This window comes from Crinia signifera, chromosome 4 (assembly GCF_055691185.1).
Source record: "Crinia signifera chromosome 4, ASM5569118v1, whole genome shotgun sequence".
Taxonomy (NCBI): domain Eukaryota; kingdom Metazoa; phylum Chordata; class Amphibia; order Anura; family Myobatrachidae; genus Crinia; species Crinia signifera.
Window position 1 is genome coordinate 236,731,071 of NC_139220.1, and position 14,419 is coordinate 236,745,489.

General features: G+C 45.4%; 1 protein-coding gene across 1 annotated transcript in view; it reads left to right on the forward strand.

Moving 5' to 3' along the window:
- The window catches only part of TMC3 (transmembrane channel like 3), an 81,788-nt gene that overhangs the window by 50,283 nt on the left and 17,086 nt on the right, over positions 1 to 14,419 (forward strand). Inside the window, exons 14-20 of the mRNA XM_083180214.1 lie at positions 3,099 to 3,227; positions 5,598 to 5,665; positions 5,747 to 5,875; positions 6,432 to 6,542; positions 7,894 to 8,019; positions 13,677 to 13,755; positions 13,857 to 13,899. Of these exons, the coding sequence (XP_083036340.1) occupies positions 3,099 to 3,227; positions 5,598 to 5,665; positions 5,747 to 5,875; positions 6,432 to 6,542; positions 7,894 to 8,019; positions 13,677 to 13,755; positions 13,857 to 13,899 (685 nt within the window). The remainder of the gene's footprint in view (positions 1 to 3,098; positions 3,228 to 5,597; positions 5,666 to 5,746; positions 5,876 to 6,431; positions 6,543 to 7,893; positions 8,020 to 13,676; positions 13,756 to 13,856; positions 13,900 to 14,419) is intronic.

The following is a 14,419-nucleotide window of genomic DNA, read 5'->3' on the forward strand; positions in this document are numbered from 1 at the left end:
TGGTTTTCAAGGACGTTCCCGCATCCCTCCTATGGCCAGCATTGTCCCGCAGCGGGGGAAGGGGGCAGTTGGGAGTCCCCCCCCCCTGTCACCTGGTCAATAGACGTCTATTCCCATACTAGAGAGGCTGGGGGCTGACCAGCAGCTTACATAGCCGCAGGTCAGGCCCCCATCATCGGTGAAACTGAGGGCGTGAGCTCGTGGAGTGATACAATTTACATGCCATGCCCCTCACAGATAAGCCACTCCTCCTCATTTCAAGCGCGTGCCAAAGCTGGGAGGGATGCAGTATGTGCATTTGCATAATGAATATCTTGTTACATTAGTAAGGGGCCTATTTGTTATGCTAATTACCTGGGGCTGGTTGGCCAACTATATTACAGTATCTAATCTGGAGTTTTTCCCCATGCTACAGTTCCCCCTTAAGAAAGTTCATGTAATGCGTGGTTGTAGCCAGGGCCGGATTAACAATGGGGCTGATGGAGCTACAGCTCCAGGCCCATTCTCCAAATAGGCCCATTCTGTAGCTGAGGGCCAGAGCTTTCCAACGAGCCCAGCCCCGTGTCGGTAGCCCCCCGGGAACCGGAGATACCGACAGGCAAACCTGGAACGTTTTCCCCATAGGATAACATGGGACCCGCTAATTCCGACCTCCACCCGGTTCCAACGGCTGCCAGTTCCCCCTCTGGCATCACAGAAGCTTGAGGTTGATCTCAGTCGAACCCAAATCGCTGGGCCTTCAATCTGATACCTGGTCCATATGGGTTCATTGGTTCTAGAGATATTGCGGGTGAACCAATTTTTTTTCATTTCTGAAATGTAATTTCATGGCTGTTCATGTTGTTTGACAGATTTCTCTGGAACCAAATGGCCCAGTTTCACAGGACCAAAATCATTTGAAGCCTACATGTAAATCGGTCAGTTGGTTCCGAAGATGTAGCTGGTTTTTTAACCCCTTCCTGACGCAGCCAGTTTTTGCCTTCCTGACAGAGCCATTTTTTTCAAATCTGACATGTATCACTTAAGTGGGTATAACTTTTTTTTGCTTTTACTTATCCCAGTGATTTTGAGATTGTTTTCCCGTGACACATTGTACTTTAAATTAGTGGTGAAATTTGGTCGATACAGTTTTTTTGGGGGGGGGGAAAATACCAAAGTGTCGTGAAAAAATGGAACATTTTGCTATTTGCAAAATGTTCCATTTTCTGCTTGTGAGACAAATAATCATATCACTCAAAATAGTTAATAACTAACAAAGACCATATCTATTCTTTATTTTTAAATCATTATTTAAACCGCCTTTATTTTTTTTGGACGCTAGGGGGCAGCAGAGTCTAAATTTTACACTCAATGCATTTCAACGCTACTTTTGGCTATTCACTTTTTAACAGCCAATAGCAGCGATCGCCCAAGACGGGAGGCATCGCTGCCCCCCCTGGGCAATGAGGGAGGATGTCTGCTGTCAGGGACAGCAGACATTGTCCCTCTGCCACCTCGTCTCGAGACGGGGTGACAGTTTGAAGTCATGACGTATATATACGTCATGTGTCGGGAAGTACTTCCCGGCCATGACGTATATATACGTCAAATGTCGGGAAGGGGTTAAAGGGGGGCGGGGGTTGTTTTCTCTCTCCCTCACACAAAAAAATGCAGAGACTAGGCTGGTGTAAAACGGTCCAGTCCGGGAATGTCCCTGCATGATCTTGGGGCCATATTCCCGGGTAACTCCCTGCATTTTCTGGTGTGAAAGGGGTATTATTTCAAATAGCCGGGACATGCAGTGCTCTGAATACAGCCAGGCAGCCCCCTGCTCTCTGCCCAGCTGTCAATGGCTGGCATTTCTGCCCGGCTATCCCCCAGTTACCGCAAGCATGTATTCCCCCTTGGCAATGAGCATGTAATCCCACATGGCAATGAGCATGGAACCCCTGGCAATAAGCATGGAACCCCATGGCAATGAACATGTTGGTAAGCAACACTTAAGTAGCATCATGTTTCATAGGCATTATGGTGTTTGGCATAATACGTAATGGAGAATATGGTGTTTGGCTTAACATGTAATGGGCATTATGGTGTAAATTTTTAATGCGCGCCTTCAGCGCGCAATGCCCCTATTTATGAAGCATATTGTGCATTATTGCTCAATCTGTTTGGTATAATAATGTGTATTTTGGCTCAATCCATGTGGCAAAATGTGTATTTTGCCTTAATCTGTGTGGCATAACGTGAATTTTGCCTTAATCTGTGTGGCATAACGTGAATTTTGACTCAATCTGTGTGCCATAGTGTGAATTTTGGCTCAGTCAGTGTGAATTTTGGCTCATTCCATGTGGCACAATGTGTAAGAGGCAAGTACAGTATAAGGGGGTTACTATTGTGTTGCATGATTTGTATAAGTGGTATATGGTGTGGTAAATTTAGGTAGCCACATAAAAGGTGCTGAAATGTTGTCTACCAAGTTTCGGCTTTCAGTATTTTTTTTATGACTGGAATGCTGCCTCACCCTGCAAGTATCTTAGAACATCGGTATCCTGCATGTGCACCTTTGGAGGGCACCCGCCAATATATCTCCCTGCATTTTTCTTATGCCAGCCCCCTGCCTTTTCCAGGCATATATAATTAGTTGAAAGTATTTACACACATACAGACACACCCATGACTAGACCACCCAAACAGAACACTGGTCACGCCCCCCACATTATTAGGTGCTGGCCACAACCCCTATTATTGTGCATAATAGGCCATTGATAATTTTCAGCTCCAGGCCCATTTAGACCTTAATCTGGCTCTGGTTGTAGCATACGGGGCTGGGAGCATATGCATACTAATACCAAGCCTTATACTGTCTGCTGTTGGCCATTTGGCAAGCTAATCTGTGGAGGCCCTGGAGCTGTCACCCTAGTTCCAGCCCCACCCCCATAGTTTAAATTGAAACTGCTGTCAAAGGTGTGTCCAGTTTTACATACTAAGTTCATATAACAGCTATAAAATTAGATGCCCACATTTATAATTGCTGGACCAATTTGCATTTTGGCATTAGCAGCACTTTAAAAATCCCGAACTTCTATGATGTTTTCCTACTGTACTTCCTATTGCAGGAGATGCTGAAGCTCTCCATTATTGATATGATTTTCACAGTGGCGAGTATTCTCCTAATCGACTTCTTTCGTGGCCTGATTGTGCGGTATTTGAGTGACTGCTGCTGTTGGGACCTAGAAAGTAAATTTGTGAGTATAAGACTTATATTTGTGAATGTTACAAAATGTTACAAATCATAGAGAAAAAAAGCTGCAAGGGTGGCAGGCTGTAATCTCTCCCTCCCCATCTCCCTGGTGACAGGCAGGTGGTGGAGATGTGTGTGACACCTGCCACCAGAGAGACAGGGAGAGATTACAGCCTCCCTGTATGGCCTGGGGTCGGGATGTGGTAAAAAAACGGAACAGTCTGGACCATACAAAGAGGTCGTAATCTCTCCCTCAGCTGTCACATGCAAACTTCAGATTGGACACTCCTCGAATGGGGACATGCACTACAAGCTCCAGAATGGCAGAGATTGCTGAATGGAGCCTGTCTGGACTGGCATTCCAGCGTATGTTCCGGTTACAGATTTTTAACATTATTTAAATTTCAGGTGCAAGAATTTGGGTACTTGTTTCCTAGAAGGGCGCCCATCGCGGGCATCGCATGTACATCGCATGCCATTATAATGGCATGCGATGCGACTGATGCGATGTCCGCGATTTTACATAGAAATGCATGGTAAAATGTAAATCGCGTCAGTCGTATCGCATGCAGCCAAAAAATCGCATGCGATGCGACCGACGCGATTACCGATTTTACATAGGGAACAATGTTAAATGTCCCAATTGACCCGATTTCACATAGGGAACAATGTTAAATGGCCCACAGACCCCAAATAACCACCCTGAAGTGTGAAATGGCCCCCCCAATTGTTAACATCACCTCACGATCAACGTCAACCCGAAGCATGGCGAGCGCAGCGAGCCCGCGAGGGGAGAGTCGGTACACGTCCTCCGACCTTTTCATACCCCCACTATCCACGTCGGCGTGGAGTCGATAATAGAAAGTGTGGCGAGCGCAGTGAGCCACCGAGCCCGAAGCGTGGCGAGTGCAGCGAGGGGACGCGGATACCTGTGAAGCCCGCGAGGGGACGCGTATAGCTGTGAAGGTATCCGCGTCCCCTCGCGGGGCTCGCTGCGCTCGCCACGCTTCGGGTTGACGTTGATCGTGAGGTGATGTTAACAATTGGGGGGGCCATTTCACACTTCAGGGTGGCTATTTGGGGTCTGTGGGCCATTTAACATTGTTCCCTATGTGAAATCGGGTCAATTGGGCCATTTAACATTGTCCCCTATGTAAAATCGCGGTAATCGCGTCGGTCGCATCGCATGCGATTTTTTAGCCGCATGCGATGCGACCAACGCAATTTTTTTCCTTGCGATGCCAATATCGTGGGTGCCGTTCTAGGAAACAAGTACCAGGATTTGTTCCCAAAGTACACACATGAACAGTGCCCATGATCCACTCTTAGCCTATAACAGATGTGCATAGAAACACTGTACTAGTAATTACAGCATGCAGTATGGGTCAGGACTAGAGTATGGCAGAATCTGTCATTGAACACAAATGTAATTCTGTCATGTTTCATTGTAATTGTTTAATATGTGTAAATATGATGTTGTATGGGGAGATTATTTCTTCATTTCTGTCCTCACTAAGGGAAGTATTCAATGTGAATACTTGGCATGTCCAGCAAATCCTGTTTAGGATTCGCTGCAAAGTCGCCATGTTCTGGAGGGCTGGAGCCTTCGCTGTCAGCCCTCACTGTCACCGTATTCAATGCCGCAGGGGCTTGCTGACCCTGACGGCGATTCTTAAACCCTGCGGCGAGCCGGGGGATGGCGGCAGGCAGGGAGATGGAAGTCTCCCTGTCTGCCCCAGAATATATGTGTGGGGGGGGGAGGGCTTCCCGGGACCCAGGCAGCACAAGCTGCTCCCCAGGAGAGCTAGCAGGGGACTGGGTAGGGAGCCGCTTGCACTGCTCCTGATCAGTGAAAAAAAACTTTATTTTAAAAGTTCACATTCCGGGTCACCATAAAAAGATGGCGATTGCTACACAGTGACACATGGCGAAAATCACTTAGAAAGCAATTCGCCATCTGATTATTGAATACACTCACTCATTGAATACAACTATCAGACGGTGAATTGTCCGTCATTCACTGTCCGCCATCGTTGAATATTGCACGTTGAATAGGGCGATTCCCTTTTTCAGTAAAAAGATTCACCTTAGAGCATGAAAATAGCACACATTCTCCGTAGATCATGGCGAATCAGCCTCATTGAATACTGCCCCCTAAGTATGGATAGCTATTAAGCTGAATGACATTTGGATGTTTAACAAGACAATAAGATATCATTTCATTTGCCTGTTTTGCTGAATGTAACCCCAGCTGCAAACTGATACTGAGCTATGTTTATGTCATATTCAATAATAAACATCCTTTATCAAATAGAATATTTTAAGCAAATATTGTGTATTATAATTAATGTTTTCTTATACCTAACAATTTTAGCCAGAATATGGTGAATTCAAAATCGCTGAGAATGTTCTGCATTTGGTCTACAATCAAGGAATGATCTGGTATATACTCCCAGTATACTGTACATTTAACATTGTATACCTGAATACTTGTGAATATACAGGGTTTTTTTACCTTTGCAGGATGGGGGCATTTTTTTCTCCATGTCTGCCGGCATTCAATGTTTTCAAACTGATAGGATTGATGTATCTAAGAAGCTGGGCAGTACTAACCTGCAATGTCCCACATCAGCAAGTATTCCGGGCTTCAAGGTTAGGAACAAACAGTGTTGGATGAACAGTAACACAATTCTTCTGCTCAATATAATATCTACATTACAAATACAAATGATGGTTAGTACACATACTCCCAACATTCTGCTATGGGGACTCGGGACTCCCGCACAGCCTTGCCGTGAGCATTTCTGAAAAGGGTAGTGGCCTCTGGAAAAAGTGTGTGGCTTTGCAGGAATTACCTGGGCCACATCCCAGTGTGGGGGCTGTGGGGGCATGGCCAGAGCTGTCTGAGTTGCTCCCCATGCCCCCTTCCCTCCCTGAATAGACGCTGTGTACATGCTCCCAACTGCTCCCACACTGTGGGACACTGCAGGCCACGGGTGGGATAGTCCCAAAAAACTGGTAATGTCCCGTGGAAAAATATAATATAGATAGTCATTATAGAAAGAAAGTCCATCTAGTGCTGCAACTCATTCTAGGTTACTTCATATCCCCTGCTTGTCTGAGCATTCTATGTAATGAGATAGGAAGCCTACTGTATATCATTTGTTACCATATGCTCACTTTATATCAACAATCTCTTCTCTTGCAGGTCCAATAACTTCTACCTTGCCATGCTCCTGTTCATGCTTTTCCTGTGCATGCTGCCAACTGTTTTTGCTATAGTAAGGTACAAGCCATCCGTAAACTGTGGACCATTTAGGTAAGTTCTGTTTTGGTAATATGTATTGCCAACATGGGGCTAAAATGTATTGCCATGGGGCCTAATTCAGCATGGATCGTTAATCAGAGAATTCGCAAAACGAGCAAATATCAAACGACTGCGCATGTGCCGCCTTCACCATGCACGTGCACTGCAATAAATAGCAAAGGAGAATGCACACATGTATTAATTACAAAGCAGCAACAGTTTGACTGACAGGGAGTGGCATTTATCAGGCGAAACGTGCCAGTTTGTAGGTGTGTCTGACAGGGCCGGTGCAAGGCACCGGAGTGCCCCAGGCGAGTCGGGGTAGGGGCGCCCCGGTGCTGGGGTACCTGTTGCACCATCTGGGGAGCGGGCAGGGGGGTCCAGGCTGGCCCCTGACAGGAGCCAGCCCTGCAGTGGTGTCCTTGCCGCGCGGGTACCTCCTGCAGCGCTGAGTATAAAGCTGGCGGCGGTGGGGGGGGGTCCCTTCAGTGAATAAGAAATAACTAGCGCTATGTGGCGATGCGGGAAGCGCTTCTGTTTTGAAAACACTGGCCACACGGCGCACGCTGATTGGCTGAGATTCAGGAGGTACCCGCAGGAGGTACCCGCGCGGCAAGGACACCACTGCCGGCTTCTGTCAGAAGCCTGGATGGACCCCCTTTGCACGGGGGCGAGGGGCGAACTGCCGCCCTCCAGTGGCCGGCGCCCTAGGCAAATGCCTAGACCTGCCTAGTGGTGGCACCAGCCCTGGTGTCTGAAAAAACACATGAGTGCCCAGGTTTCTTTTTTGAGCCTATGATTCAAACCCTTGAGGATTAAGTGGAAAATATCCATTGATAAATCGTCCCCTGTCTCCTTTTTCCCTGCAGCCTATCAATGGGCCAGATGTACTAAGCCTTGAAAAATGATAAAATGGAGAGTGATAAATTACCAGCCAATCTACTCCTAGCTCTCATTTTCCAAACCCAGCCTGTAACATGGCAGTTAGCCGTGGATTGGCTGGTGGTTTATCACTCTCCACTTTATCACTTTTCAAGCTTAGTACATCTGGCCCAATGTCTACATTTCCTTTGCAGTTTCTCCCACTGTCCCCTGTTCCCCTGCAGTATCTATCACATTTGCCAGCCCCTGTGCCATCTTTCCTAATATATCACTGGGGAGATAGCACGAGTCAGGTAAGGTGGAGGGATCCACACAAGGAAAATAAAAATGATAAGATCATATGATAAATTATGTATAAAATGTACCACTTTAAAAAAAAATTGAGAAAAGTGTGAAATGATAACATTATTTCTACTACTACTGTATCTGTTATAGAAGCTTATGTACTATAGAGATAACTTTTTCGCAATTATCTCAACAGTGGACAAGAGAAAATTTATGACATCATTTCAGAAACCATTGAAGCAGATTTTCCCGCTTGGTTCAACAAGGTGATGAGCTATGTCAGCAGCCCTGTCGTGGTCGTTCCAGCTTTACTCCTTCTCTTGTAAGTGTTCTTTGGACCATGAACCTGGCTTCAAACACTGCAAGATACAGTATTCCTAAGGCAACATTAAAACCGATACATGACAACAAGCAAGGTTAAAATACAACTGTTTTGCTATATGGCTTGTCGCTGCATATATGGTTCTTTAAGTGTGCTAGAACGTTCACATCAACTGCTGGATAGACAAGGATACATGCAAATATGTAAAAAGTCCCCACAATTTATAAGGGCTGTCATGAGCAGCTTGTTAATAGGTTATCAGCCCCCCAAAAGTTCAATAGACTATAAATAAAGCATAACCCAGACCCAGTGCTGTAGAATAGTATTATATGATGGACTGTTAAAGCTGGACCAACGAAAGAAATCTTGGGGAGCCATGTGTACGTAGTTGGGGGTGATTATTCTTGAATTTTTACTACAATGGCTGTAACTGTGTGGTCAGAGTGCCAGGTGCCTGATTATCCAGCCAATGGCACTCACCACAGCTGAGAAGTCTCCTGTCTGAGGTTGCCTGATGCCTGGTGCTGCCTTAAAGGGAACTCTGAGTAATATCCTGGAGGAAAGTTTAGTGAGGGGTCATACTGTGTGACCAGCTGCCACTCACCTCAAAGAAGGAGAAACAGACACGTGCTTTATAGACAGGAACAGTGCCGCAAGTTATACTACTTTCAGACCGCAAATGCCGTGTCGCACACGGGATTAGGACACGGGTCCCATCCCCAGAGCAACACGGCAATGCAATCTGAAAGTTCCAACGCCGACACGGCATATTGCCGAATCGGTGACGTCACATGGGGCGGTGCTGTGCGGCGGCGCGTCATCGGGGGCTCGGGAGGAGGCAGTACTTGGAGCTGACAGTGCTGCCTCCTCCATACTGTGAACGGGACACGGGTCGCTCGACCCAGGCACCCGTTCACACTGCACTTGACACGGGTCATAGCCGTGTTCAACCCTGGTCATTACCAGGGTTGAACACTCGTGTTGCTCGACCCGTGGTGGCCTTTTCAGACCGCACCGTGACCCGTGTTTAGGCCCCGCGAACACAGCAATAAGCCGTGTTCGGAGTGCGGTCTGAAAGCGGTATTAGAGAGAGAAAACATAGGGGGTTCCTGCAATCAGGTAATCACCACCCAGCCAGTGAAAGCAGGCCCTGTGCAAGCCTGCAAAAAGCTTGCAAAAATATTGCAGGCTTGCAATTAGCTTCAAATCCATTCACACTCACTCACCATCAAACTCTTTTTACACTGTGTACATACTGTTGAGTAGCCCCGAACCTGCTCAGCCGGTGCAACTCTCCCTGTCAGTCAAAGTTGCATTGCAGTTGTATCGCAAGATAGCCTCGCACAAGCATACTACCAGCCGTACGCATGCGCAGTCGTTCAATTATCGCCTGCCATGAGAATTGGCAGCCGTTGTAATAGAACTGAATAACCCCCATAGTTGGAGAAAAAATATTCCCCAGGAAGTCTCCCCAAGACATTATGACATTATGGGACCCAACGCCGAACTTAGAGCACACAGGGATCATGGAGCAAAAGGTTTCCACACAGCAAAAGGTTTCCAACAGGACCCTACAACTCAAGACCCAGCTTCAGGTGGCTGAGCTCAGGGTCCTCTCTGGCCACCTGAAGCCAGGTCCTAAATGATTATTAGGTGCTGCTGCCCTGTTTTTTGTGCACCTGATGGTCACCACGGGTACAGAAATGTCACCTTTAACACCCCCTCCAAACACCCCCCCCCCCTCCCCTTGTCACCAGTCTTGGGTTGCTGGTAGTAAATATTTATATTTATTAAATAAAAAACAATCACTTTGTGGGTCACAATTCCATCAAATAACTAAACATCCTATGATATAAATCCACCAGCCTGGCTCCTGTGTTAGTCCATATTTTTTGTTAGGACTCTCTCCATTATGTTGATTAGGGTTGCCTTATTATTAGTGGTGCAGGCTTTTGCTACCTGGACTCCTGATAAACATCACTTTGGACTTTACCACTCTCCTTGAGAAAGTTTTGCAGCAGTCTGGATACCTACTTGACATTCCTACAGCCCACAGTCACATCTGCAATCCAGCTGCTAAAGGGACTGCCTACAGTCACAAATTGTCATACTGTTAATACTTAGCTGATAATAATGGATCCTTAATGGACATAATGGACAGAGTCCTAATTTAAAATATTGACTCACAGCCATTATAGTGCAGGTTTTAAGAATGCATGATTGAGTCCAATCCAAACTGTAATGGCAGAGTTTGGGAAACTCTGATCTAATGCCTGGTACACACCAGGACGACTAGGGCCCGATCCCCTCAATCTAGATCCAATTCCGACCAATTGGATGTAGATTGTGTGCTGATTGGTCCCTTTTCTGTCCTGGTGAGGACCGATACCGATCCGATGTGCGGTCCCGCGGGTCGGTCGGTTGTTATTCAGATCCTACCTGCTGCAAGTAGGATCTGAATAACGACCATACAGCCGGGTGCGGGTCGCCATCGGATCGGACCCACTCACGGTGCACATCGTGAGCGGGTCGTGCCCCCCCCCCGCATCATCGTGAGCGGGTCTGCAGAAACACTGACGACCCGCTCACAATGTGCATCGTGAGCGGGTCGTCGTGGTGTGTACCCCACATAAGGAATTTTAAACATCTGTGAAATCTTCTTACAGTCCTAGTTTGCAACTTTTGCCAGTGAAGTTGCGCCGCCCGGCACCTCCCTCCTCTAGCAGCAGCCGTACGACGCAAGGTATCTCCACGCACAGACTTCTGCCTGTCACTGAGCCCACAGCAGAGTCTCTTCTCCAAACCTGCAATTCCCTGCTGCTGCCAGAACAGTCAGTGGAAAAAAAAGTCAGCGCACAGTGCAGCAGCTAACTTGCTCTCATACTTGGGGTTGGGGTCCAAGCAGCTCCCTTGCCCACCCCCCCGGTCAGACCCACAGCACCCCCCTCAGCAGTGCAGTGGCAGAGAAATTATTACCAGTGTGATCCCTGCTGTCCCTGACTGTGGTAAATCCCTGGCACTATATATATATATATATATATATATATATATATATATATATATATATATATATATATAAAGAGATAACCCTTTCACTGCGCTGAGATAGTGGGCCGCACCTCTATAAGTCCCCCATGTTAGTGGGGGAAGGAGAACAATAGATACAACAAAGATATAGAGTGCGCCTTTGTATGTTTCACCACCACCACCATAAGACAGGTGTATAATTGACACTTTTTTGTAATTTCATACAATTTATTATTAAAATAAATAAAAAGTGCTTTTTATAATATATAATAAATATTTAGTGCTTTTATCACATTTATGGAATTTTTATTATATATGTAATTCCATAAATGTGATAAAAGCACTAAATATTTAAGCCAACTTTTTGTTTTTTACCACCTAGAGTCATTTTTTGTTATACCCCTGATGAAGTCCAAGTGACGAAACGCGTCGGGTTATTGGAATGATGGAAAATATGACTGCATACGAATGAAATTTTGCTGAAAAATCTTTTTATTTATTTTAATAAATTGTATGAAATTACAAAAAAGTGTCAATTATACACCTGTCTTATGGTGGTGGTTTCGACACATACAAAGGCGCACTCTATATCTTTGTTGTGTATATATATATATATATATATATATATATATATAAAATATGAAATGTGTGTGGAGGGATGTTTATTTAATTTTTTGGGAGGGGGCCGGGAGATGTCTATGTACTGGGCCCCAAGATTTCTGTTGCCGGCCCTGCAGCTGCCTACCCTCCTGCAATCTCCCTCTTTCCCTCATTAGTCTAACAATCTCCCTAATTTCACCTAGTGTTACATTGTTGGCAAAAAAAGGATTGAGAGATAGATACATTTACATTGAATCATCAGCCCCATTTCCCAGCACTTTACCAAGTATAGTAGCTCTTACTAACTGCTTTGGGACTCATCTACATTTAGATATAAGTAATTTTAAAAGATTCCTGTCAGATGTAGCAGTACACACCCATGCTTCTAGATGCCAAGTTCACACTCTCTCCATATATGGAACTAGACACGCCCTTTGGGTGGAGCATGACACACACCCTCAATGGGGTGCTGTGCAAAATTCTACTACCAACTATAATCTCCCTGAAACTAGTTTTCAAAAGTAGGCAAGTGTGGCCCAGCGGTACCTGTTCCCAGGCGGGGCTGCTGTTGCACTGTGTTCTGTAAGCACAGTGCATATAGCGCAGATTCTGATGACAGGACTAGAGAGCCATTCTGAGCTGTATGAGAAGGACCGGAGAGAACCCAACCAGGGGCTTATTGAGTACTTAGTGGCACTGGGTAGGTACTGTATACACTTAGAGGCCTACTGTATAGTGACGTAGGGGCATCTATTTTATTGTAGTGGCCCATACAACGTATTTGCCTTGGGGACTCCACAAACCTTAATTTGTCCCTCTGTACACACATGGGGTAAATTTACTAAGATGGGAGTTTTATTGATGATGGGATGTTGTCCATAGCAACCAATCAAATTCTACTTATTTATTTAGCACGTTCTAGATTAGAATAGACAGAATCTCAATAGAACTCCCCTCTTAGTAAATCTACACCATAGACTCCAACCAAAGAATTGGATCCTTGTGGATGGAATGTACAAGGGTTATCTTGTGTTAATTTTGGAAAAAGGAGGGACTTACTGTATGTAATCAGATATGTCTGGTTTTTATTCCTAATTAAACTCTGTGGTAAGAATAGCCCATCAAATTATATGTGATTCCATGACGTAAGACGAGAAAATGGATAATGGAGAAAATAATTATTTGTGCAGCCACTCTTACAGTAATGACATTGCAACTCAATTAGTTTTGTTTTAATCTTTCTTAACTTTAGTTACTTGATAAACCCTCTGAAATTAAAAAACCCTCTGAATTTAAAATAAAAGAATGACGTGTAAGCAAGTGATATAACATAACATATGTAGACTTTTCTAACACTGTCACAAATATATTTCTTTAGGGGAACTAGATCAGACATTTGAGAGAGATAAAGTGGAGAAGTTCCCCTTCTGCGGCCAGTTTCTAGCTATTTATCTAGCACAGTCTATAAAAGGACAGTTAGAAAGTGATCGTCAGCAGGGCTGCCGAGAGGTATTCCGGGCCCCGGTAAAATTTTGTGGGTATGGCCTAATCGCATTAGGCCACGCCCCCAAAATGTTTAGGGTGGGTTCTACACTCTAAAGTCAAGGGGGGAGTGCTATTGCATACCCCCCCACTTAAGCAGCATCAGGAGCGGCAGCACACACCTACAGCATGTGCTGTGCTGACAGCAGGCTCACACTCACGCTGTCAGTGAGATGCTCATGATGAGCCTGCTGTCAGCACAGCACATGCTATAGGTGTGTGCTGCTGCTTCTACCCGGGAGTGACAGAGGGGGAAGATATGGGGGGGGGGTCGGACCAGGGCCCCCGCCAGGCCCCTCCAGCAAGCCCGGGCTCCGATCATTAGTGCCCGCTCCCCCCCCCCCCCCCCCCCTTACCTCTCGGTGGTCCTGATCGTCAACTATGGGCATCTGCTCCACTTTCTCTGTCAACGGTTTGATACATCTCCCCCTTTGTTTCTTATTTGTATTTTGTTTCTGTGAATTATAATGTGTTTATTTTTATTGTAGTATGTTAATATATTATCTTCAGAGCATTGCAAGGTCACTGAAATTTACTAACACCCAGCTACGAGCACAGATCCAAACTGTAAGTACAGTATTTGGGGACATGCTGTGGCCTACCAATTGCACTAGTTATTATTATTATTATTATTATTATTATTCTCATTATTATTATTATTATTTCAGGAAAGAACTGAGGACAAGAAGAAAGTGTTTCAGAGGTCTGTAGGTAGGTTTTGTGATTTATTAGCTGGAAAGGTGCTGTTGCTTATAGCAATTAGTACAGTTCAGAAAAATGAAATTAATAATCGGTCAGTAACTATTGGTTCGGTTACTTTCCGTTACAGATGTGTCACATACATCTATCTTCAAATCGGGCCAAATAGACCCCTTTTCGCAGGCCCCAGATTTTGTGAACAAGCTGCGCCATTTGTCTCTCCACATACTTTTATACTGAATCTTTTGTCTAAGCAAATGCAACAGTAGGACAAGGCAGGAGTACCCTGGACACTGTCGCTTGCATTCAAAGGGTTAAGACATCTGTCAGATGAAACTAATCCTAAAATCCCAGTAAACTATAAGTGACTTTGGATTTAGCTACAATGCGACCCAGATGCTAAATTTTGAAAGAGATGCAAAAGTCTGGGAAATGTTATCCATGGCGGAGCTACTAAATTGTACCAGTCATCTTCCGTCATGTGGTACCAAAAGGATAGATGTATGAGGACATATTTGTACCAGTAGAACTG